Source organism: Hemitrygon akajei, unplaced genomic scaffold (genome assembly GCF_048418815.1).
Source record: "Hemitrygon akajei unplaced genomic scaffold, sHemAka1.3 Scf000047, whole genome shotgun sequence".
In the NCBI taxonomy this organism is placed as follows: domain Eukaryota; kingdom Metazoa; phylum Chordata; class Chondrichthyes; order Myliobatiformes; family Dasyatidae; genus Hemitrygon; species Hemitrygon akajei.
In genome coordinates this window covers 6,789,966-6,814,085 of record NW_027331933.1, presented here as the reverse complement: position 1 = coordinate 6,814,085, position 24,120 = coordinate 6,789,966, and the positions used below count along the sequence as shown (strand labels likewise).

The 24,120-nt window shown below is 42.6% G+C and overlaps 1 protein-coding gene across 1 annotated transcript; it reads left to right on the top strand.

Annotated features, from left to right (window-relative positions):
- Positions 1-112: 112 nt before the first annotated feature.
- Positions 113-16,127, top strand: LOC140720820 (uncharacterized). Its single transcript, XM_073035659.1, has 2 exons — positions 113-1,897; positions 16,093-16,127. Exons 1-2 carry the CDS (start codon positions 502-504, stop codon positions 16,125-16,127), a joined length of 1,431 nt encoding a protein of 476 aa, XP_072891760.1. The 5' UTR covers positions 113-501.
- Positions 16,128-24,120: the final 7,993 nt, after the last annotated feature.

Genomic DNA, 24,120 nt, shown 5'->3' with positions numbered 1-24,120 from the left:
GGTAGAACCTCACTGTAACAGTGTGATACCAGATCAAACCTTAGCAACTCAAGTAATCCCATCTGTAATATTGATGGATTTTGTAAATCTTTTTACAGGTTAAAAACGAGAAGGAATTCATTTCCAGGAAGCTCAAACACGGCACACCAGTTTCGTTGTCACTGTCTAGATATTTAAGGAGCAAGGGATTCAATTGACCATCCTTCCGGCTCAGACTGTGGGGAGGGATTCACTCGATCTTTTGACCAACTGGCAAGACAATCATTTTGCACAGGAGAAAGGCCGTTCACCTGCTCAGTGGGAATGGATTCACTCGGTTATCACAATTGAAGGTTCATCAGCAAGTTCACACTGGGCAAGGCCATTCACCTGTTCTGTGTGTGAGAAGGGGTCCAGTCGGTCATCCCACCTGTGAACACACCAATCAGTTCACACCACACCGGGCAGAGGCTGGTGATCTGCTGAATTTCTGGGAAAGGATTCACTCTGTCATCTGACCTAATGGCTCACCAGCGATTTCACACCAGGGAGCGGCCGTACACCTGCTCGGAATGTGGGAAAGGATTTACTCAGTCATCCGACCTGCTGAAACACCAGCGAATTCACACTGGGGAGAAGCCTTTCACCTGCTCAGTCTGTGGGAAGAGATTCACTCTGTCATCCCACCTCCAGATTCACCAGCGAGTTCACACTGGGGAGAAACCGTTCACCTGCTCAGTCTGTGGAAAGGGATTCACTCAGTCATCCACCCTACAGACACATCAGCGAGTTCACACTGGGGAGAAGCCATTCACCTGCTCAGACTGTGGGAAGGGATTCACTCAGTCATACACCCTACAGAGACACCAGCGAATTCACACTGGGGAGAAGCCTTTCACCTGTTCAGAATGTGGGAAGAGATTCACTGACTCTGCTAACCTGCAGAAACACCAGCGAGTTCACACTGGGGTGAAGCCGTTCACCTGCTCAGTCTGTGGGAAGAGATTCACTGAATCATCCCACCTCCTGAGTCATCAGCGAGTTCACACTGGGGAGAAACCGTTCACCTGCTCAGAATGTGGGAAGAGATTCACTCAGTCATCCAAACTGCAGATTCATCAACGAGTTCACACTGGGGAGAAGCCGTTCACCTGCTCAGAATGTGGGAAAGGATTTATTCAGTCATCCGACCTGCAGAAACACCAGCGAGTTCACACTGGGGAGAAGCCGTTCACCTGCTCAGAATGTGGGAAAGGATTTACTCAGTCATCCGACCTGCAGAAACACCTGCGAGTTCACACTGGGGAGAAGCCGTTCACCTGCTCAGATTGTGGGAAGGGATTCACTGAGTTATCCAGCCTACAGAGACATCAGCGAGTTCACACTGGGGAGAAGCCATTCACCTGCTCAGTCTGTGGGAAGAGATTCACTCAGTCATCTCACTTCCAGAGTCACCAGCGAGTTCACACTGGGGAGAAACCGTTCACCTGCTCAGACTGTAGAAAGGGATTCACTGAGTTATCCACCCTACAGAGACATCAGCGAGTTCACACTGGGGAGAAGCCGTTCACCTGCTCAGACTGTGGGAAGGGATTCACTCAGTCATCCACCCTACAGAGACACCAGCGAATTCACACTGGGGAGAAGCCTTTCACCTGTTCAGAATGTGGGAAGAGATTCACTGACTCTTCTACCCTGCAGAAACACCAGCGAGGTCACACTGGGGAGAAGCCTTTCAGCTGTTCAGAATGTGGGAAGAGATTCACTGACTCTTCTACCCTGCAGAAACACCAGCGAGTTCACACTGGGGTGAAGCCGTTCACCTGCTCAGTCTGTGGGAAGAGATTCACTCAGTCATCCCACCTACAGAGTCATCAGCGAGTACACACTGGGGAGAAGCTGTTCACCTGCTCAGAAAGTGGGAAGAGATTCACTCAGTCATCGCACCTACTGGCACACCTGTCAGTTCGCAATGGGGAGTGGCCATTGTTATGAATCCCTGGGTTTTGTTTGCTGTGGACTGTCATTTTAAGAGAGAGAGATTAAGAAGGCGAATCAGTCTGACTTGCAGCTTGTTTACATCGCTCGCAGCTTGTTTAGTTTTAACCGAGGACACAGACACTCAGAGTCAGACGGAGATGAAGGAGGAAAAATGGAAGGATCAAAACCAGGGAACTAGTGGCCAAGGGTCACTATTTAGAAGTTTCCTTTGCCATAAGGGTGGTTTAATTATCAATTCACCATACATTGAATGTGTGGTTGTCCCCTCATTTGATCCATAGGAGTGGATCTGATTAGGGATATCCTGTGGAGACCACTTATGTGTTAACCCCTGCCTGGCTGTGGTGTGGTCATTCATTTGAAGATGATACCCCTTAAGACAAGTAACTTTTGGTGATAATTTGAATGTACATTTGTAAAGATGGTGGATAAAATCTACAGCAACTGTTCTCTCATTATACCACCATGGAATCTGTGGAATTCGACATAATTGCCTTCTCTCAACATTTACCCTGGATTACAAATATCTCTCTCTCATCACGTATTCCATGGTTGAACTGAACTTTAATACTTTACCATCTCAAGACTCCAAGCCCTCAGCTCAATAGTTTGGGAGTTATATTTACACACATAACACTCATGAGGAAATCTGCAGATGCTGGAAATTCAAACAACACGCACAAAATGCTGATGGAACACTGCAGACCAGGCAGCGTCTATAAGAAGTACTGTCGACGTTTCGGGCCGAGACCCTTCGTCAGGACTAACTGATAGGAAAGATAGTAAGAGATTTGAAAGTAGTTGGGTGAGGGTGAAATGCAAAATGATAAGAGAAGACCTGAGGGGGTGGGATGAAGCTGAGAGCTGGGGAGTCTCAAGATGGCGCTCATGGAGTAAACCGCATTTAGGCTTTGCTCCAGAACTTTTACGTTTTTTAACCTACAAACACCCCTTAAACTTATTCTAAAGGGGTCTAAACATACAGAATTCTTCTTTTTAAACTATTTGAATTATTCTCAACGCTGAAATGTCTAAAGTAAAAGAACCGAAACAGACGAAAGAATCGGTAACTTTAGAAGCAGTTGCGAAGCTTATAGAAGCTAAATTTGAAAAGTTCGTGGAAAAATTATTCGTAAGGCTATCAAAGTATGACGAGCGTTTGAAATCACTCGAAGAAAAGTTCCTGACCCTTTCACTGGAATCACAAAATCAACAAGCAAGCATTTTGGCTCTTGAAGAAGCCGCTCGTAAGAAAGATCGTATGATCGAAAAAATACAAGAAGAGCAAACTTTGACGTCTCAACAGATGGATCGTTATAAAGTTAAAATTACTGATTTGGAAAATCGCTCTCGAAGACAAAATCTTCGGTTAATTGGGATCCCGGAAAAATTTGAAAGCGGTGATCTTACCGTTTTCTTCTCTAAATTTCTAGTGAATGTCCTGGGCGAAGAGGTCCTGAATTGCCCCCCAATAATCGATCGAGCACATCTGGTATCAAGATTTCAGACAATTTCAAGTCTGAAACCGCGGCACATAATTTTGAGGATTCATTATCCTCATATCAAAGATCGTTTGATTCGTGCGGCTCGTAAAAAAGGCATGATAACCCATCAAGATTTCAAGTTTCGCATCTTGGAGGATTATAGCCCAGAGGTCTTACGGGCTAGGCTGGCTTTCAGATCGGTTATGTCGAATTTTCACCAGGAAGGCTACAAGCAAGCGCTGCTATTTCCAGCACATCTGAGAGTCACCCTTCAAGATGGAACTTTTCGGCTGTTTAAATCGCCAGCGGATGCTCAAGGTTTCCTGGAACAATGACATTCTATCGGGCTGACCAGTGTAATTTAGCCTATAGATTTGGATCTATTATAGATTGATGTTTGGGTTCTTTCTTTTTTTTTGATATGGTTTACATGTATTTTTTACATACATTTTTTAAAGCTTTCTTTTTTTTTTGCTGGGCTTATTCTGATTTTATATTTTTTCATATTATTAATCTATTAGCGTTGAAAGTGACTGATTAGGGTTTTTTCTTCTCTTTTGTTTTTCTTTTTTTTAAATCGATATACGCTCTCTTTTATACTTTTAACATTTGAATATTAAGATTGGAAAAAAAAAATGGCGTTTCTTCTTCCCGACTGACTCCAGTGTTTGGAGCGTCATAACTGTTTTGATGTATTTGAAAGTTTTAAACTTCTATTTATTGTCTTAATTCTTTTCTTTTAACTCTTTTGTTTATATACATTTATAACACTAATTTTATATCTTAACTTTTGTAGTATCAACCCTTTTTATAATGTGGGTTGTTTGTATTTTTTTTAACTTTATTACGTTCGAGTTGCCGTCTTGAGACATGGGGGTAGTTTTAGTATTAGCTCGCTCGCTTGCCTTTTTTGGCTTTTTTCCTGGGGTTTCGAGGGTGGTGGGAGGGGAATTTTTTTTTTCTTTTTTTTCGCTTGCTTTTCGCTTAGTTTTATTTCATGGGCTTATATGAAACTACAAAAATGGCTGCAGTGCTGTGACTTCCAGTTTCCTTTTGCACTTACTTCCTTCTTCCGGGTTCATGAGTTCACTTTTCTTTCGAACTTATGTATTAACTGTAATATATATTGTCAAGATGGTTAAGACTATTAATTTTGTTTCTTGGAATACTAATGGTTTAAATCATCCGATCAAACGGAAAAAGTATTCAAAGTATTCCATAGAATGAATGCTAATGTTATTTTTATACAAGAGACTCATGTAAGGAAGATGGATAGTCAGCGGTTGTTTAGGTTCTGGAAGGGCCAACAGTATCACTCAAATTTGCAAGCCAAAGTGAGAGGTGTGTCTATTTTTATAGACTCATCAACTGCTTTTATACATCATGAAACAATTTCAGATCCGCAGGGTAGATTTTTGCTTATTACTGGTTTACTTTTTAATCAAAAAGTTGTTTTAGTTAATGTTTATGCTCCAAATATTGATTGTCCTGAATTTTTTAAATGCTTATTTACATCCTTTCCCAATCTGAATCAATATAGATTGATAATGGGCGGGGATTTTAATTGTTGTTTAAACTCTGTGATGGATAGATCCAAGCCCATTCAAACTTTTCCGAATAAATCGGCTTCTCTTATTAATTCCTTTATGATTGATTCAGCTATTTGTGAAATTTGGCGTTTTTTACACCCTAATGACAAAGAGTTTTCATACTTTTCCCATGTCTATCACAGTTATTCAAGAATTGATTACTTTTTCATTGATCAGCATTTACTTACAGATGTCATGGATTGTAAATATGACTCCATTACTATATCTGATCATGCACCTTTGAAGTTATCTATTAAGGTGACGGATTCATATATTAGTACTAAAAGTTGGAGGCTTAATCCTGTTTTACTGCAGGACTCTGACTTTGTTAACTTTATTAAACAGCAAATTGATTTGTTTTTCTCAATAAATTCTACAGCAGAGATCTCTAGTGGAATTTTGTGGGATACTTTTAAGGCATATATTCGTGGACAGATTATTTCATATTCTGCCGGAGTTAGGAAACGAACTAATTCCAAAATATTAACATTAGTTGATAAAATTAAGGCAATTGACAAGATCTATTCATCAACTTCTAGTAAAGAACTTTATAAAGAAAGAGTGGAACTTCAAATGGAGCATAGTTTATTATTAACCTCCTCGATTGAAAGTCAGTTAATTAAATCAAAAGCTCAATTCTATACATATGGAGATAAGTCAGGTAAACTACTAGCTAATCAATTGAAAATTGCTTCGGATAAGCGACAAATTACTAGGATTCGTAAACAAGATGGTACTTTGACGATTGATCATAAAGAGATAAATAAAGCCTTTCAAGATTTTTATAATTCCTTATATCAATCAGAATGTACTAAGGACTCTTCTATAATGAACGAATTTTTAGGGAAATTGAATATTCCAAAAGTAACTGTTGAAGATAGTGTATTTTTGGATACACCTATTACGGAGTCTGAAATAGAAAAGGCTGTTTTTTTCAATGAACTCGGGTAAAGCTTCAGGTCCAGATGGTTTTTCTGTAGAATTTTTTAAATCCTTTTCTTCTATACTTTCTCCTTGGCTTTGTAAAATTTTTAAAGATGCATTAAGTATAGGTAAACTACCACAATCTTTTTATGAAGCTTCTATTTCTTTAATTCTTAAAAAAGATAAAGACCCTACTGAATGTGCATCCTATCGACCTATATCTTTGCTGAATACGGCTTTTAAGATTTTTAGTAAAATTTTGGCTATTAGATTAGAAAATATATTGCCTCGGATTATTTCTGAGGATCAGACTGGATTTATCAAAAATCGCTATTCATCTTTTAACATTAGAAAATTAATTAATATTGTTTATACCTCTGCATCTAAAATCCCAGAATGTATTATCTCTTTGGATGCCGAAAAAGCATTTGATAGAGTCAAATGGTCATATTTATTTAATACATTGCAACATTTTAATTTTAGTTCAAAATTTATATCATGGATTAAATTAATATATCATAAACCTTTAGCTTCGGTCTTTACCAATAATCAAATATCCCTTTTTTTTCAGTTATTTCGGGGTACAAGGCAAGGTTGTCCTTTGAGCCCTTTATTATTTGACATTGCTTTAGAACCCTTGGCTATAGCCATTCGTGAATCACCCAATATTTTAGGCATTACCCGTGGAGAGACGATGTATAAGGTATCATTATATGCGGACGATTTGTTATTATATATATCTGATCCTGAAAGATCTATTCCTGCTATTTCTTTTTTGCTTGCTCAATTTAGTAATTTTTCTGGATATAAATTGAATTTTAATAAGAGTGAACTTTTTCCATTAAATATGCATATTCCAATTTATAAACATGTACCATATAGAATCGTTACAGATTATTTTACCTATTTAGGTATTAAAATTACTAAAAAACATAAAGATTTGTTTAAAACTAATTTTTTACCCTTAATAGATCAAATTAAGCAACTTGCTAATAGATGGTCCCCACTATCTTTGTCTTTGGTAGGCAGAGTTAATGCCATTAAGATGATGATACTACCTAAATTTCTATATTTATTTCAAACATTACCAATTTTTATCCCTAAATCTTTTTTTGATATGGTTGACTCTAAAATATCTTCGTATTTGTGGCAGAACAAAAATCCTAGATTAGGTAAAAAATATTTACAGAAGCCTAAGAAGGAGGGCGGCTTGGCTCTACCAAACTTAAGATTTTACTATTGGGCAGTTAATATATGGTATTTGATATTTTGGACACAAGAATTGACTACAGTTGCTGGCCCACAATGGGTCAATTTGGAATGTAAATCTGTGCAAGATTTCTCATTGATCTCAATCTTAGGATCTTCACTTCCTTTTTCGTTACTCAAAATGAATAAACAGATAACTAATCCCATAGTTAAGTATACATTACGAATCTGGTTTCAATGTCGTAAATCTTTTGGCTTGAATAAGTTTATGCTGTCAAGTCCTATAATATCTAACTACTTCTTCCGACCATCATCTATAGATCAAGCTTTTCTCTTATGGAAAACAAAAGGTATAACATGTTTTCGTGATCTGTTTTTGGATGATAACATTATGTCCTTTGAACAGTTATCTAATAAATATAACTTATCTAAAACCCATTTCTTCAGATACTTACAAGTTAGAAATTTTCTATATAATGAATTAAAGTCTTTTTCGAAAGAATGTCCATTGGACATTACAGAAAGAATTTTAACTCTTAATCCTTATCAAAAGGGTTTAGTAGCTATCATTTATAATATGATTATGAATGTACAGCCAGATATATCAGAAAAAAATAAGAAGGAATGGCAGGAAGAATTGCATTGCCCTATATCTACTGAGCAATGGGAAAATTTTTTATCATTGGTAAACTCATCCTCTATTTGTGCTAAACATGCCCCAATACAATTTAAGGTTGTACATAGAGCCCACATGTCTAAAAATAAACTTGCTTGATTTTATTCTTATGTTAATCCAACCTGTGATAGATGTCATTCTGATATTGCTTCATTGACCCATATGTTTTGGTCTTGTCCTTGTTTACAAAACTATTGGAAGGATATTTTCAATTTCATTTCAAGAGTTTTAAATATTAATCTTCAACCGCATCCTTTTACTGCAATTTTTGGTCTACCAATGATAGATAATATGTGTCTATCCGCTTCATCCCAGCGAATGATTGCATTTGTTACACTAATGGCTAGAAGATCTATTTTACTGAACTGGAAAGAAATTAATCCTCCAACTGTATTTCAGTGGTTCTCTCAAACCATTTCCTGTTTGAGTTTAGAAAAAATTAGAAGCGTGGTTTTTAACTCCTCAGTTAAATTTGAGGAAACTTGGAGACCATTTATTCAACATTTTCATACGAATTAAATGGTCTGATCCTGAACCTTATTGTTACCATCCTGAATTGTATAAATGGAGGTTCGGAGTCATTGGCACTACTGTATGTATTTAACATTATACAATTGCCCATGTTAGTTGTTTTTATTTCTTCTTAGTTGTGTTTTTTTTTTCATTTTTTTTGGGGGGGGGGTTTCTTTTTCTTTTCAAATCCTTTACATTAATACTATAAGTTTGGGAGACTTTATATATTGATTAATACATAATTGATTGTTAATGAATCTATTAATTGTGTACTCTCAAATGTTTTGTACTTATATATTACTTATGTTTTTTCTTAAAAATCAATAAAAAGATTTGAAAAGAAGCTGAGAGCTGGAAAGGTGATTGGCGAATGTGATACAGAGCTGGAGAAGGGCAAGGATCATGGGACGGGAGGCCTCGGGAGGAAGATAAGTAGGTGGGGGGGAGCACCAGAGGGAGATGGAGAACAGGCAGACAACTAAACATGTCAGGTATGGGGTAAGAAGGGGAGGAGGGGCATTAACGGAAGTTAGAGAAGTCAATGTTCCTGCCATCAGGTTGGAGGCTACCCAGCCGGTATATAAGGTGTTGTTCGTACAACCTGAGTTTGGATTCGTTTTGACAGAGGAGGCCATGGATAGACATATCAGAATGGGAATGGGATGTGGAATTAAAATGTGTGGCCACTGGGAGTAGTCTGTTGCTGCTGGTTCATTTTTAAAGCGTTACGGTTTGTAACAAAATGGGGCTGCGTCTGGGATATGAACAAATTTAAGGATTTATTTATTATCGATATCATTTGGAAATCCCTATTGATTTATTTGTGCCTGGAAAATCAGTAGCAATGGATTTTGATAAATATCTGGAAGGGTCAACCTCTGAGGCATTAGAGGACACCAGAAGGATTGAGTTGTTGAGTATTGCTAAAACGTTAAAACTTGCTAAGATGAAATTGACAATGAGGAGTGCACAGATGCAGAGGATAATAGCTGAACATTATGTATCCGAGGGTGTGTTTAAAGTGGAGAAGTTGGAGGTGTTTCCTGAAAGTAAACCTCGTGAGCTTGAGCTCCAGTAGAAGTTAGAAAAATTCAAGATGGAGGCTGTGGAAATGCAGAGGCAGTTTCAGGCTAGAGAGGCAGAAAAGCAGACAGAAAATTCTCTTACAAAGTGTAATTAAGGGGATGGCTTAGCAAGCCTATTCTGCTTTGACATTTGCTGAAGCAACTGATTATTTATTTATTTATGCTGCGCGCGCGCCCCCCCCCCCCCCCCCCCCATTGTCGCTACTGGGCTATAAATGTTCAGGAGCAGTGTGTGGTTCAGTGCTTTGCTCAAAGACACACACACTGCCTCGGCTGAGGCTCGAAATCATGACCTTCAGATCGCTAGTTCAACACCTTAACCACATGGCCACGCACCACACATTATGACCTCGTGAAGCAGGCTGTGCTCAAAGCTTATGAGTTGGTCCCAGAAGCATACAGGCAAAAGTTTAGAAATTTGAAGAAATCTGTGAACCAGACTTATATGGAATTTGCTTATGAGAAATTTGTGTGTATTGCCCGCTGGTGCACATATAAAAATGTAAATGATGATTTTAACAGCTTGAAAGAATTGGTTTTAATTGAAAAATTCAAAAAGTGCGTCCCTGATGACATAAAGACATATTTAGATGGAAATGATGCTGCCACTATGCAGGAGTCTGCTAGATTAGCAGATCAGTTTGCTTTAACCCATAAGGTTATGTTTACCCTGAATAAGAGTTTTGAAAAGAGTAGCAGGGATAACCAGGGTAAACCAGAAATTAATGCTGGGATTTGTCACACTTGTCAAGTTTTGACTAAACCTAATCAGGTCATCCCAGTGGCCCCACTCCAGCCTATACCTGCATTCGGTGAACCGTTTTCCAAAGTTATAGTGCTTTGTGTTGGCCCATTGCCAAAGACTAAAGCTGGCCATCAGTATCTGCTAACTATTATGTGTACTGCATCCAGATTCCCGGAGGCAATACCTCTCAGAAATATTAAAGCTAAAAATGTGTCGAAGGCTCTTACCGAGGTTTTTTTTTACTTTATTCGATTTACCTCAAGAAATCCAGTCTGATCAAGGAAGTAGTTTTACATCTGGGTTATTCCAGCAGGTAGTTTATGAACTGGGAGCAAAACAAATTACATCATCTACATACCATCCGGAATCACAAGCGGCTTTAGAAAGATTTCACTCTACCCCCAAAACAATGATTAAGACATACTGTGTTGAAAATGGAAACGACTTTTGTTCGCAGTAAGAGAGTCGGTTCAGGAATCATTGGGCTTTACTCCATTTGAACTTCTATTTGGTCGCAGAGTGAGGTGAGCTTTGACCTTGTAAAAGGAGCGGTGGATTGATGGGGATGTACATGTTAACTTGTTAGACTATGTTTTAAAGTTCAAAAATCAACTACACCAATTCTGTAGTCTAGCGAGACAAAACTTAAAAGATTTCTCAAAACAAAATGAAGTGTTGGTTTGAGAAGCAGGGTTGCGAAAGAAAATACCGGGTGGGGGATAAGGTGCTTGCCTTATGTTGACGAATCCACTTCAGGTGAAATTCAATAGACCATATGAAATAGTCTCTCAATTTAATGATGTGAATTATGTTATTAGAACACACGACCGATGTAAACTAACACAGCTGGTACACATAAATATGATAAAGCCTTATTTTGACAATCAGGCACCGTCTGTGAATGTTGTTGTCAAAATATATGAATCTGGCAACCCTGAGAATGAAACAATAGACTCGTCTGAGACTTTTCACAAGCCAAACATGGTCCCAGTTAGGCTAATGAACTACGTTGTTCCAGAAAACATTGATAACAGGTTGTCTCATCTGCAGCCAAAGCAACAACAACAGCTGAAGGAATTAATTCTGAAGTTTAAAGATTTATTTCCCGATGTTCCCAAGCAAACCACGGTCGCAATACATGATGTAGATATTGGTCAAGCCAAACCGATTAAACAACACCCACATTGCATGAACGTAGAAAATGTATATTGGCTGAGCAATTGTTGTAAATGCGGAAACAGATTCAGTAGGTCTCAGAGGCACTGATTATGGGAAGGTAAATGCAGTAACAAAAACAGATGCCTATCCTATCCCTAGGATGGATGATTGCATCGATAAGGTTGGAATCGCTAATTTCTTACAAAGATTGATCTGTTGACAGGGTATTGGTGTGTTCCATTGACGGACAGAGGTAGAGAAAGTTCTGCATTTGTGACACCATCTGGGTTGTATGAATACAATGTTTTGCCTTTTGGAAAGAAAAATGCTCCAGGAACATTCCAGAGAATGATTGATTTTGAAATTCGAGGGTTAGAACACACAGATGCCTATATTGATGTCTTTGTCACAGGGCGTGACACTTGGGAAGAGCATATCTCTGCAGTAGAAAAGCTGTTTGACGGGCTTTCCCAGGCCAGCCTTACAGTTAACTTGGCTAAGAGTGAATTTGACCATGCCTCTGTGACCTGTCTTGGCTATGTTGTAGGTCAAGGCGTTGGCTCCTGTTCAGGCAAAAGTCCAGGCAATTTCTCAAGAACCTATTCTGACTGCTAAGAAGGTTCTGAGAAGGTTTCTGGGAATGGATGGATATTATCGTAAGTTCTGTAAGAACTTTGCTGCTATCGCTCTTCCTCTGACTAATCTCCTGAAGAAGGGTGAAAAGTTTGTTTGGACTGAACCTTGTCAGGAGGCATTTGATCGATTGAAAGTTATTATTTGAGATTAGGCCAATCAATGTAGTATTCTCAGCATATTTAATTAGCAGATTGGAGCTGTGGGTGGCAACACAGGTCATGGGTGCACAGAAAGTAAATGACAGGGCCAAAGAGACAACCCTGTGGGTTATGTGTCCTGAGGGTCAGCGAGACAAAGGAGATGGAGCCCACTGTTACCACCTGCCGGTGATCTGACAGGAAGTCCAAAATCCAGCTACACAAGGCAGGGTGAAGGCCGAGGTCTCTGAGCTCCTTGTCGATACTTCACGCCTTCGTATGGCTACTGCTCTGCCCATGACTGCAAGGAACTGCAGAGAACTATGGAGAACAGAGAACATCAGAGAAACAAGCCTCCCCTCCATGGACTCTCCCTACACTTCCCCTGCCTCGGAAAAGCAGGCCATGTACACAAAGAACCTCATAACCTGGACATTGTTGCTGCAAACCCGCTCCCACATTGGCAGAGAGATACAAAAGCCTTAAAGGTGTTCCTGGTGTACCACCAGGCTGAAGGATGGCTTCCTGTCTGCAATTAAATGAATGATAAAATGGACTCGGCCTCACAATGTAACTCGACGTGACCCTGCACCATATGTCTATCTGCACTGCACTTTCTCTGCAGCCATAATGCTTTGTTACAGTGATTGTTCTGTTGTATATGAGCTCAATGTACTGTTGTAATGTATCGATCTGTGTGGATGGTACATCAGGCAAGATTCTCACTGTAGCTCAGTACGTGATGATAATAAACAAATTCCACATTTTAATTGTGTGGAAATATTAGACAGACTGAGCTTCTGCTCCGGAACCACAGAAGGAAACTGACCTGTTGTCATTTCTGTGAAAAGCAAATATATGGAAAATGCTTCAATCTCACATTACGATCTGCGGTAACTGGGATCAGGTCACCGGTGGTGGGTCTCCCATATCAATATCAGAATCAGGTTTAATAGCACCGGCATGTGTCATGAAATTCGTTGTCTCTGCTGTAGCAGTAGAACCTAATTCTTAACAAAAGATTTTAACAATTGTGATTTAAAATAAGTATATATATAGTACAAAAATAGAAAAAAAATAAAAATGTAATAAAGTATTCTAATTGTGTAAATGTAATAAACTATTTTAATTGTGTGGATCTATTTGATCCGGATCCACTGCGTTGTCTGAAGGGGACAAAGGTGAAGCTCCACGTACACGTAGAGCAGTGACCCGCAAATGCTGCAGATCTGCAGAAAAAAGTAAACAGGAAACGGGATCAGGTGACGGGTGGAGGGACTCCGACCTGAACCGATGACTCTGCTCCTCGGCCCTCACACACTGCCCGACCCATCCGCCGCATTCCCCACATTATTCCATATTTACACCAGATACATGTCTACTTTTCCACACCATATCTACCCCGATCACTTTCCCTCCACCCCCAGGTCACAGAGTCACGGGCTCGATTCCCATCCCCTTTTTCAGAGACTGGGATCCCTGGTTCAACCGGTAAAGATGCTTTGCATTTCAATGTGTTCACCTCTCAGTCCTCGATTCTCTAAATGACATTTAGAGTTATCACATTTGATCTTTCTTCAGGTTATGACCCCACCTCTCGAGGGATCAGTCAGGTGAATCTTCATTGCACTCTCTATCACAAATAATCTCTAACCTCTTTGTTCATCCGCTATGGAATTAATTTCCATCTTCTGCAGCCCCGTGTTGCCCCAACTACTCACCTCCCACCCCTGTCACTATTTTCACATTCCACATCCCCCCTCACCTGGATCCACCTCTCACTCCCCAGCTCTTGCCCCATCCCCACCCCTCACCTCTTTTCTCTAACTATTTCCCGTCCACTCTCAGTCCAGAGGGAGGGTCTCTGCCCGAAATGTTGACGGTCCATTTCCCTCCACAGATGCTGCCTGACCCACTGAGTTCCTCCGGCAGTTTGTTCTTTGGTCTGTATAACCCGTGTTAATATGGGGAGCGGGATTTTACACCATATTGCAGGGTTAGGGTTAATGGACTTTTTGGTGAGACAACAACATTAATCACGGGTTTCATCACTGAATCCAGTGTTGTGGGATGTAAAGTCCCCTGTTATGTGTCCGGCTGTGCCGTGTTGTTGGTGGAGTGGGCAGCGTGGTGTTTGTCTCGATTCGGGTCACAACAGCAGAATTGCCAGCGGGGTCCACACACAGTGTATTAGTCAACAGAAAACCTCTCGTCCCTGCAGTCTTTGTCTCCTGGTAAACTCAACACCCTGACAGTGTGGACCATAGATACCCCTTCCTCTCAGAGTCAGGGGATCATTCAGACAGCTGAATGCTGAGAGGAATTATATTTATTGGTCATTAAAGTTCACCCAGATTCGTTTGGACGGATTTGATGTGGAGTTCGGGGTGTCACAGTAAAAGGGCCGGACTGTCGAACTCTCTCTGTTGTCCAAACATCCTTCCAGGTGAGGCGACACTTCACCTGTGAATCTTCCGGGGTCGCCTGTTGTGTCCGCTGCTCCCGATGCGGCCGCCTCGACACTGGTGACACCGGCTGCCCCGTAGTTGTGCCGGGTAGGAATGTTTTTTAACGGGTTTCGATATTTTTCTTCCCATTTGTGCGAGAGGGGTGGGTTTTGGGGGTTGATGATCGGGATGCCGTCCTTTTTGATGCGGGGGGTGGGGAGAGAGTTTCATTTTTTTCTCTCTCTGAACGACTTTCATGCTTTCTTTGGTTCGTGGTTCTCTGGAGAAGAAAAAAACTCAGCGGTATTTATGAATACCTGCTTTGATAATAAATTAACCTTTGAACTCTCCACTCCGAGCGGGACTTCCCGGTGTCCAAACATTTCAATTCCGATTCCCATTCCCGTTCCGACGTGTCATCCCATCCCTTGCCAAGATGAGGCCACCCTCAGGGTGCAGGATCAGCAACTTATATTCCGTCTGGGCACCCCCACCCAACCTGATGGCATGAATATCGATTTCCCCTTCCGGTGAATAAATTTACCTCACACCCCTCCCTCCCACTCCCTCTCATCCTCTCTGTCTTTGTCTGTCCTCTCACCTGCTTATCACTTCACTCTGGGTCCACTGCTCCATCCCTTTCTCAATATATTGAAGTGTACCTGTGAGTGTCGATACTCAAAATATCCTCACACGTCAGGTGTTACATGGTTCGACATTTATACATCCTGTTTAGTGTTTAAATATATAAAAAGTTAAATAAGCTTGAATCTTTACATAAATTATTATCGCAACTATACGAATAGAAAATATTGTATTTTGGAAGTGACAAATGTTAACGGGAGGAGAGCAACCATTTGGGAGATTTGGAAATGCATTTCATCTCGTTCATTGCCACACTAAATTACTCTTTTTCCTGTCAACACAAAGAGAAAAAGAGCCTCTTTTCAATCAACTGCAGTTGGTGGAGTGAGGCCAAGGAGTTAATCAGCTACTAATGATATGAAATGACGTAAAACTAGCTTGTAGCCTAGAATTTTTTTTTTCCATTTGGCTTCCAAAACAAAACTAAATTTATCCAGGTGTAGAAGAGGATTTTGGATGATTACCTTGAATATTTCATCAAAATCAGGCCAAAAATGAGCGAGCAGTGAATTTTTTTTTCATTATTTTCGACGCTTAAACATAGTTTTCGATGCTCATTCCGTGCTTAATATAGCTCCTTCCTGGTATCCAATGGTGCCCATTGGAAAGAGCGGAAGAATGCTCACATTTGTGTACAGGTATTTCCCAGCTTCCTAGGACAACGGGTCGAGCGAGAAGGAATTTCACAAATATCTAAATTAAAAACAGTCACAGCTCCAGGATTTCACCAAAAACGATCAAATATCCTAATGTTATTAGTGGTATTTTTTCCCACCAGCCAACACCCCCGCTTCCGTAAAATTCCCTCTATTTAATATCCGAGGTTGTTAAATTCCGTGCTTGTTTATGTTGACTTTTTTACAGAGGTGTCGGAGCGGCTCTCCGGTGAGCTCTGGTAGCACTGCAGCCCTGAATGTATGAGACAGTACAGTGTTAAATGCAAAACCCTGAACGGTGTCGATGATCAGAGGGATCTTAGACTCCAAGTGCATCGCTCCCTAAGAGAGACTGCACAGATTGATCGGGTGGTTAAGAAGGCAAATGGCATGGTTGTCTTTATTAGTTGAAGCACTGAGTTCAAAAGTTGTGAAGTTGTGTTGCAGCTCTGTAAAACTAGTTAGCCCACATCTGGAGTGTTTCATACAGTTCTGGTCGCCCCCTTTCTCAGAAGGATATCGGGGCTTTGGAGAGGGCGCAGAAGTTTACCAGGATACTGCCTGGATTAGAGGGCATGAGCTATAACAAGAGGCTGGACAAACTTATGTTGTTTTCTCCAGAGCGGCGCAGGCTGGGGTAAGACTGGATAGACGTTTAGAAGATTTTGAGAGGAATAGATAGAGTGGACAGACGTTATGTTTTACCTGGGGTTTGAAATGTCTGACACATTTAAGGTGAGAGGAGATGTGAGGGGCGTCTGTTTATTTCCACAGAGTGCTGGGAAGCTGGAGTCTGTGCCTGGGGTGTTAGACCCCACCGGTCACATGATCCCATTTGCCCCTCCCATTTAACCGCAGATGTAACGATCTCTTTGTGCATGTTCACAATCTCCAGATGGGTGGTTGCGCATCCTCCATGTTGTGTTGGGAAATCTGATGTCGGCCACTGAGTCCCGTCAACTTCCCCAACTCGCCTCGTTTCCTGAGGCTCCTCACATTTGTCCTGGAGCTTTATGGCGGTTGTGTCTTCTCCCGGACTGGGGTGGGTGATAAAGGAGAACTTCCCAGGTTGTGGGGATCTTTGATTTCACTGCCTGCTTTACCGACGGACTGGGAAGTCTAGGGGGGGGGAGAATGGTTTCTGTGATGTGCTGATCTGGATCCAAAGGTCTCTGCCGTTCCTCGCAGTCACGGGCAGAGTAGTTACCGTGCAAAGCGTGAAGTGTCCGGATGGGAAACTTTCTATGGTGTGTTGATAAAAATTTGGTGAGGGTCAAAGTATATCTGGCAAAGTTCTTGTTATTTTTGCTAATTCTGTCTTTTTAGAATTTTTTGTACAGTAGTATGTACTATTCATTCAGTACCTATGTGTTGCTGGAGGACCATCAGTGATTGTCTTTGATCCCTTCTCCCACCTGGTTCCATCTGCTCATCTTGTTCAACCTCTGTCCAGTCTCCGCACAACCCCCAGCCCCGCTTCAGTGATGTACATCAACCATCTGGGTCATCCTCAGTCCGCCTTGTATCCCACCTCCTCAATATTATATATCAGCAAACTTTCTTCCACCCTTGTCTTCATTGTGAAGTGTTCTTTTGTACCTTTGGTCTCGCTGAGTTATTTCCAGAATCGGTTATTGTCAGCTGGAATGCCAGAGGGTCATCAGGTCCCAGTTCTGTTGTGCATTGGTGTGGAGGTGCTAGTTTATGAACAGTGACCGGCTGACACACTGCAGCATTTTACTGGCAGCAAAGAGTACTGGGAGAGTTGGTGCTTGGGCTCTAATCCTGTGATCGGCATTCCAGGCAAATGGAACTATTGGTGATTTGGCTTTGACTTTGGTTAGTGCTTCTACAGATGGGGCTGGATGCTCGTCCTGCAATGAAGCAGAAATTTCGAGCAGCTGGACATTGGTTGTGGGGAAATCCCGGATTGCACTACCCAGTGTGAGATGTGGCGACGATGTGTCAGACTCTCAGGGTCGGTGAGTGGCAGATTCAGCTGTGTGATTGCGAGGTTGGGTCCTGGGAGATCACGGTTTTTGATCCAGGTAAAATGGACCCAGGGATCGAGCTGTTTGGGCTTGTGAGGTGTTGATCGAGTATTTCTGGTCTGGGATCAGATGTTTGTTTCTGGAGTTCCTTTGGAAGCAATGACTGCCAATCTGAGGAGAGGATGAGTTCCCATTTCATCCTCACAGGGAGAGGCTGTGAGTAAATGAGCTGTTCCATGTTTACAACAGTAGAAATAGACCCTGAGTCTGGTGTTCAAACTGTGTTTGGAAATCTCCCTTCCCCTCACTGTCACACTGTGGAAATCAGGTAGCTGTGCTAAAGATCTGCACTAAAAACTGAAAATGTTTGAAGTCATTCTGATGAAATGTTATTAATTGAATTGTATTTAAGCTGTTCCTTACCTGCTGAGTGTTTCTGGTAATTCCAGTTTCTTTTTATTTCTTGGTTTATATTTCATGAAATGGACCTGTTTTAACCTGGAAATGAAAATGGCTGTGATAGTTTGTAGGCCTCTGTTAGAGTCTCTGCAAGTCTCCCCTCTCCACGCCACCGATGTTGTCCAAGGGAAGGACCCATTAGGACCCATACAGCTTGGCACCGGTGTCGTCAAGGACACACACGCAGCCTCTGCCAAGGCTCGAACTAGCAACCTTCAGATCACTAGACCAACGCCTTAACCACTCGGCCACGCGCCAGCACATGTGATCGTAGAACAGTAAAGAAAGCACAACGTTTCCCTGTCAATTATCCTGGTACCAGTTTGTCTGTTATTCCTGGAAATGTGTTCAGTACAGTTGTTGCTAACAAGGTTTACATAAGTAATCTCAGGAACGATCGGCGTCATGTATGAGGAGCATTTGATGGTTCTGGACCTGTGCTCGATGGAGTACAGAGGGACGGTGGGGGTGGTGGAGGGATGTATAGTTGTAAACCTACCGAATGCTGAAAAGCCTGGATACAGTGGACATGGAAAGGATGTTTCCATTAGACGGAGAGTCTGTGATCTGACGGCACTGTCTCAGAATAAAGATGCTTCCCCTTAAAACTCAGATGAGAAAAATGTTTTGGCCAAAAGATGTCTGATCTGTGGAATTTGTTGCCACAGAGGTTGGCTGAGGCTGCCATTTGGGTATATTTATGACAGATTAATATATTCATGATTGCTAAGTAGCTTCAGGGTTGCAGGAGGAAGACAGGAATATGGTGTTGGAATAAAAATCAGCCATGGTTGAATGGTGGGCAGACCAGATGTATCGAATCACCTAATTCTGTTCCTGTGTCTTATGTCTTACCATGACTGAATGATGGCTCCTTCCTATCCCATATCATTCTGTGAGATGTGAGGGACAATAAAAGATTGTTCACTGAGATCATTAAATCTGCCTTCAGTGTTTAAATTTCAGTGAGTTTTGTTCTTAGTAACATTACGCAGAAATGTTTAGTTCTCCTTTTCATTATTAATGTGCTTCATTGTCTCTCTGGTTAAAGTTAGACCTGTGGTGAGAGATTTATTGGAAGAAAAACCCCAACTGGAGACAAACCATGACTGAAGACGAGGGAACAGCAACAAGTGAACCTGCCCGAGGACTGAGAGCACCGACTGGAGAGAACCCATCTGACTCAGGGTTTCCATTGATTCAGTCAGGAGAAAGTTTCGTGAGTCTCATTTACTCAAACACTGGTCCTTTAGACATTACATACCTGTACAAAGGAAGGTAGGAAATAGTTGGAGTGAGACTGAATGTGCACAGAAGTACCAGTTATGCCTCTGTCAGACCCAGTTGCAATCACTCCAGGTCTGGTAATGTGCTTCCAGCAGCCCAGCCCTTTGAAACCACTCCCATTCCATCACAGTGGTTACTCAGTTCAAGATCTTGCATCCTCTGATGTAGCTGTTGGTCAGTTCTGAGTGGGGAGAGGGAAAGAGAGGGGAGTGTTTAAACAAACTCAATGTTAACAGGAATATTAGATAGTGATTAAGATGAGGAGAGAATTGTGGCCTCCTGAAAGGACACGCGAGCTGAACTGTCTGATTTATTGTACCAGATCCACCCTCGTTGACAACTTAATTTACCCCTTGCCCACCCACCCAGGTCATGTTACTTCCGATCACCCGCAGTACCCTAACCACCCTCCGTCCCCCTAGTGGCCCCACACCCTTCTGACCATTCACCCCACACCGACACATAGACAGGCCCCCTTCACCCACATCCACCCTCCCAGCTTGGGGAACCAGAGCAAACTGATCCCGCAATCTCGACACAGTGCAAAACTAAAACCAGGGATGCAAGACAGGAGAGCCCGGAGCCTCCAGCTGTCCGGCTTGGTCCCGGCCCTTTCCCACTGCAACCGGCCCTCGATTTACACAAACCCGAGATTAACACCTTCCTCACCGCCACCTGAACAGGAGAAACACCCGCATCAGCTGGGGTTGAGCTGCAGTTGGTCCCCGTATGTGTTAAAACTCCCCGCTGTCAGATATGGAGACCAGAATCGTACGCGGTAAAACCACATAACAATTACAGCACGGAAACAGGCCATCTCGGCCCTTCTAGTCCGTGCCGAACGCTTACTCTCACCTAGTCCCACTTACCTGCACTTAGCCCATAACCCTCCATTACTTTCCTGTACATATACTTATCCAATTTTTTTAAAATGACAAAATCGAACCTGTCTCTACCACTTCTATTGGAAGCTCGTTCCACACAGTTACCACTCTCTGAGTAAAGAAGTTACCCCTCGTGTTACCCCTAAACTTTTGCCCCTTAACTCTCAACTCATGTCCTCTTGTTTGAATCTCCCCTACACTCAATGGAAAAAGCCTATCCACGTCAACTCTATCAATCCATCATAATTTTAAATACCTCTTGTCAAGTCCCCCCTCAACCTTCTACGCTCCAAAGAATAAAGATCTAACTTGTTCAACCTTTCTCTGTAACTTAGGTGCTGAAACCCAGGTAACATTCTAATAAATCTCCTCTGTACTCTGTTGACATCTTAGGTATAATTTGGTGACCAGAACTGTATACAATACTCCAAATCGGTCCTCACCAATGCCTTGTACAATTTTAACATTACATCACAACTCCTATACTCAATGCTCTGATTTATAAAGGCCAGCATACCAAAAGCTTTCTTCAGCACCACGTGAGATTCCACCTTCATGGAAATATGCAACCTTATTCCTAGATTTCCTCACACTGTCTACAAGCTTTCTTTATTTGTGAACTAACCTCCTCTCTCCTAGTCTCTTCAATTTGATTCCCAACCCCCAACCATTCTAGTTTAAAGTCTCCCCAGTAGCCTTCACAGATCTCCCCGCCAGGATATTGGTCCACCTCGGTTTCAAATGCAACCCGTCCTTTTTGTACAGGTCACACCTGCCCCAAAAGAAGTCCCAATGATCCAGAATCTTGAATCCCTGCCCCCTGCTCCAATCCCTCAGCCACGCATTTATCCTCCACCTCATTCCATTACTACTGTCACTGCCGCGTGGCACAGGCAGTAATCCCAAGATTTTTTGCGGACCTTCTTCTGAAATCCCTTCCTAACTCCCTATATTCTCCTTTCAGGACCTCTTCCCTTTTCCTACCTATGTCATTGGTACCTATATGTACCACGACCTCTGGCTCCTCACCCTCCCATTTCAGGATATCATGGACGTGATCAGAAACATCCCGGACCCTGGCACCTGGGAGGCAAACTACCATCTGGGTCTCCTGACTCCGTCCACAGGATCGCCTATCTGACTCCCTAACTATTGAGTCCACTATTGCTACTGCCTTCCTCTTCCTTTCCCTACCCTTCTGAGTTACAGGGCCGGACTCTGTGCCGGAGGCACGGGCGCTGTTGCTTCCCCCAGGTAGGCTGCCCCCCCCCAACAGTACTCAAACAGGAGTACTTATTGTCAAGGGGTACAGCCACTGGGGTACTCTCTAGTACCTGACTCTTCCCCTTCCCCCTCCCAACCGTGACCCACCTGTCTGCCTCCTGTGGCCCTGGTGTGACCACCTGTCTGTAACTCCTCTCTATCACCTCCTCACTCTCCCTGACCAGACGAAGGTCATCGAGCTGCAGCTCCAGTTCCCTGGCACAGTCCCTTAGGAGCTGCAGCTCGGCGCACCTGGCGCAGATGTGAACGTCCGGGAGGCTGGGAGACTCCGGGACCTCCCACATACGACACCGAGAACAGCAAGCTGCCCTCACACTCATAATTCCCAGCATGGAACCGTAATCCCACGGTGGATTTTTCGGTGACTTGTGAACATACGTGATTAATGACCCTGCAACTGGGGACTGAATAAATAGTCTGACAATTCAAATCATACACACCAATCTCCTTGCCTTTCTCCCTCACCCCAAGCTACTTACCCCATTTCCCTCACCACACCCTCCTCACAGTTCCTCTTCCTCATAGGGCCCTCTACTCCAGCCCTCCCTTCTTGCTCCCTCTCTCCCTCACTGTCTCAATTTTCCCTCACCCCTTCCTCATCATCGCCCCTCTCAATCATCCTTGCTTCCTCACCACCTCTCCCTTCCCCCTTCCCTCTTCTCAATCCGCCTCAGTTACACTGCTACTCGACCAGTCTCCCACTCTCTTTCACCCCTTTCCTCATGCTCTGCTTCTCTATCACCATTCTCTCTACTCCTCTATTAACAAATCATACTCCTCTCTCGTCTCTCTTCATCTCTTCACTCTCTCATGCCTCTCTTCATTTCTCTGACACTCTCTCCCCTTCTCCCCTTCTATCCACTCTGTTTCTCTTCCTTTTCCATTCTCTCTCCCATCCCACAATCCCTGTTCCTACCCCTATCATCCGCCACCTCACTCTCAATCTCAGTCACCCTCTGCCTTCCCATCTCCATCTCCTCCTCTCTCACGCACCCTCTCACCTCAATCAAACTCCTCTCTCACTCAGTCACCTCTACCACTCTGTAACTGCCTCCATTTCCAGCTCTCTCCCTCTCTATCTCTCTCCCTACATCCCACCCTCCCCCCTCTCTCAAACACTCTCCCTGCTGGCTCCCGTATCCCAAACTGTCTTCCCCTCTTTCTCACCCTCTAAATCTACCACTCACCCCACGCATTCTCCCTCTTCGCTTCCTGTCAGTCCTCCTCCTCCTCCTCCTCCCCCTCTCTCCCATCACACCCCGCGCTCTCCACCTCATCCCATACAGTGGTATGCAAATGGTTAGGCACCACTGGTCAAACTTTCTGTTACTGTGAATACTTAAGTGAGTAGAAGGTGAACTGGTCTCCAAAAGTCATAAAATTAAAGACAAAACATTCTTTTCAACATTTTAAGCAAGATTAGTGTGTTATTAAAAACACAAAATGCTGGCAGAACACAGCAGGCCAGACAGCATCTATGGGAGGAGGTAGTGACAACGTTTCGGGCCGAAACCCTTCATGAGGAGTTTAGTGTATTATTTCTGTTTTGTACAATTTTAGAGTGGGGAAAAAAAAGGGAAAGGAGCACCATGGAAAAGTCTGGGCAGCCCAAGAGATTTGAGCTCTCAGTTAAATTTTACAACGGTCTTAGACTTGAATTAGCTTGTTAGGACAATGGCTTGTTCACAGTCATCGTTAGGACAGGCCAGGTTATGCAAATCACAAAGCTTTATAAATACCCTGACTCCTCAAACCTTGTCCGAACAATCAGCAGCCATGGGCTCCTCTAAGCAGCTGCCTAGCACTCTGAAAGTTAAAACAATTGATGCCCAAGTAGCAGGAGAAGGCTATCAGAAGATAGCAAAGTGTTTTCAGGTAGCCGTTTCCTCAGTTCGTAATGTATTTAAGAAATAGCAGTTAACAGGAACGGTGGAGGTCAAGTTGATGTCTGGAAAACTTTCCGAGAGAACTACTCGTAGGATTGCTAGAAAGGCAAATCAAAACCCCTGTTTGACTGTAAAAGACATTCAGGAAGATTTAGCAGCCTCTGGAGTGGTGGTGCACTGTTCTACTGTGCAGCGACACCTGCAGAAATATGACCTTCATGTAAGAGTCATCAGAAGAAAACCTTTCCTGCATCCCCACCACAAAATTCAGTGTCAGAGGTTTTTCTGACATTGAGGGAGAGGTTGTTTTCTTGACACCAGACAGATGTTGTTCAGAGCTCAGATAGAGTCAGCATCAAATGCTTGAGCATGGTGCGATGAATGTGTTGAGCTGTGGAAATCACGATGCAAGAAGCATCGTAGGAAAGCCAGATGAGCCCAGGGC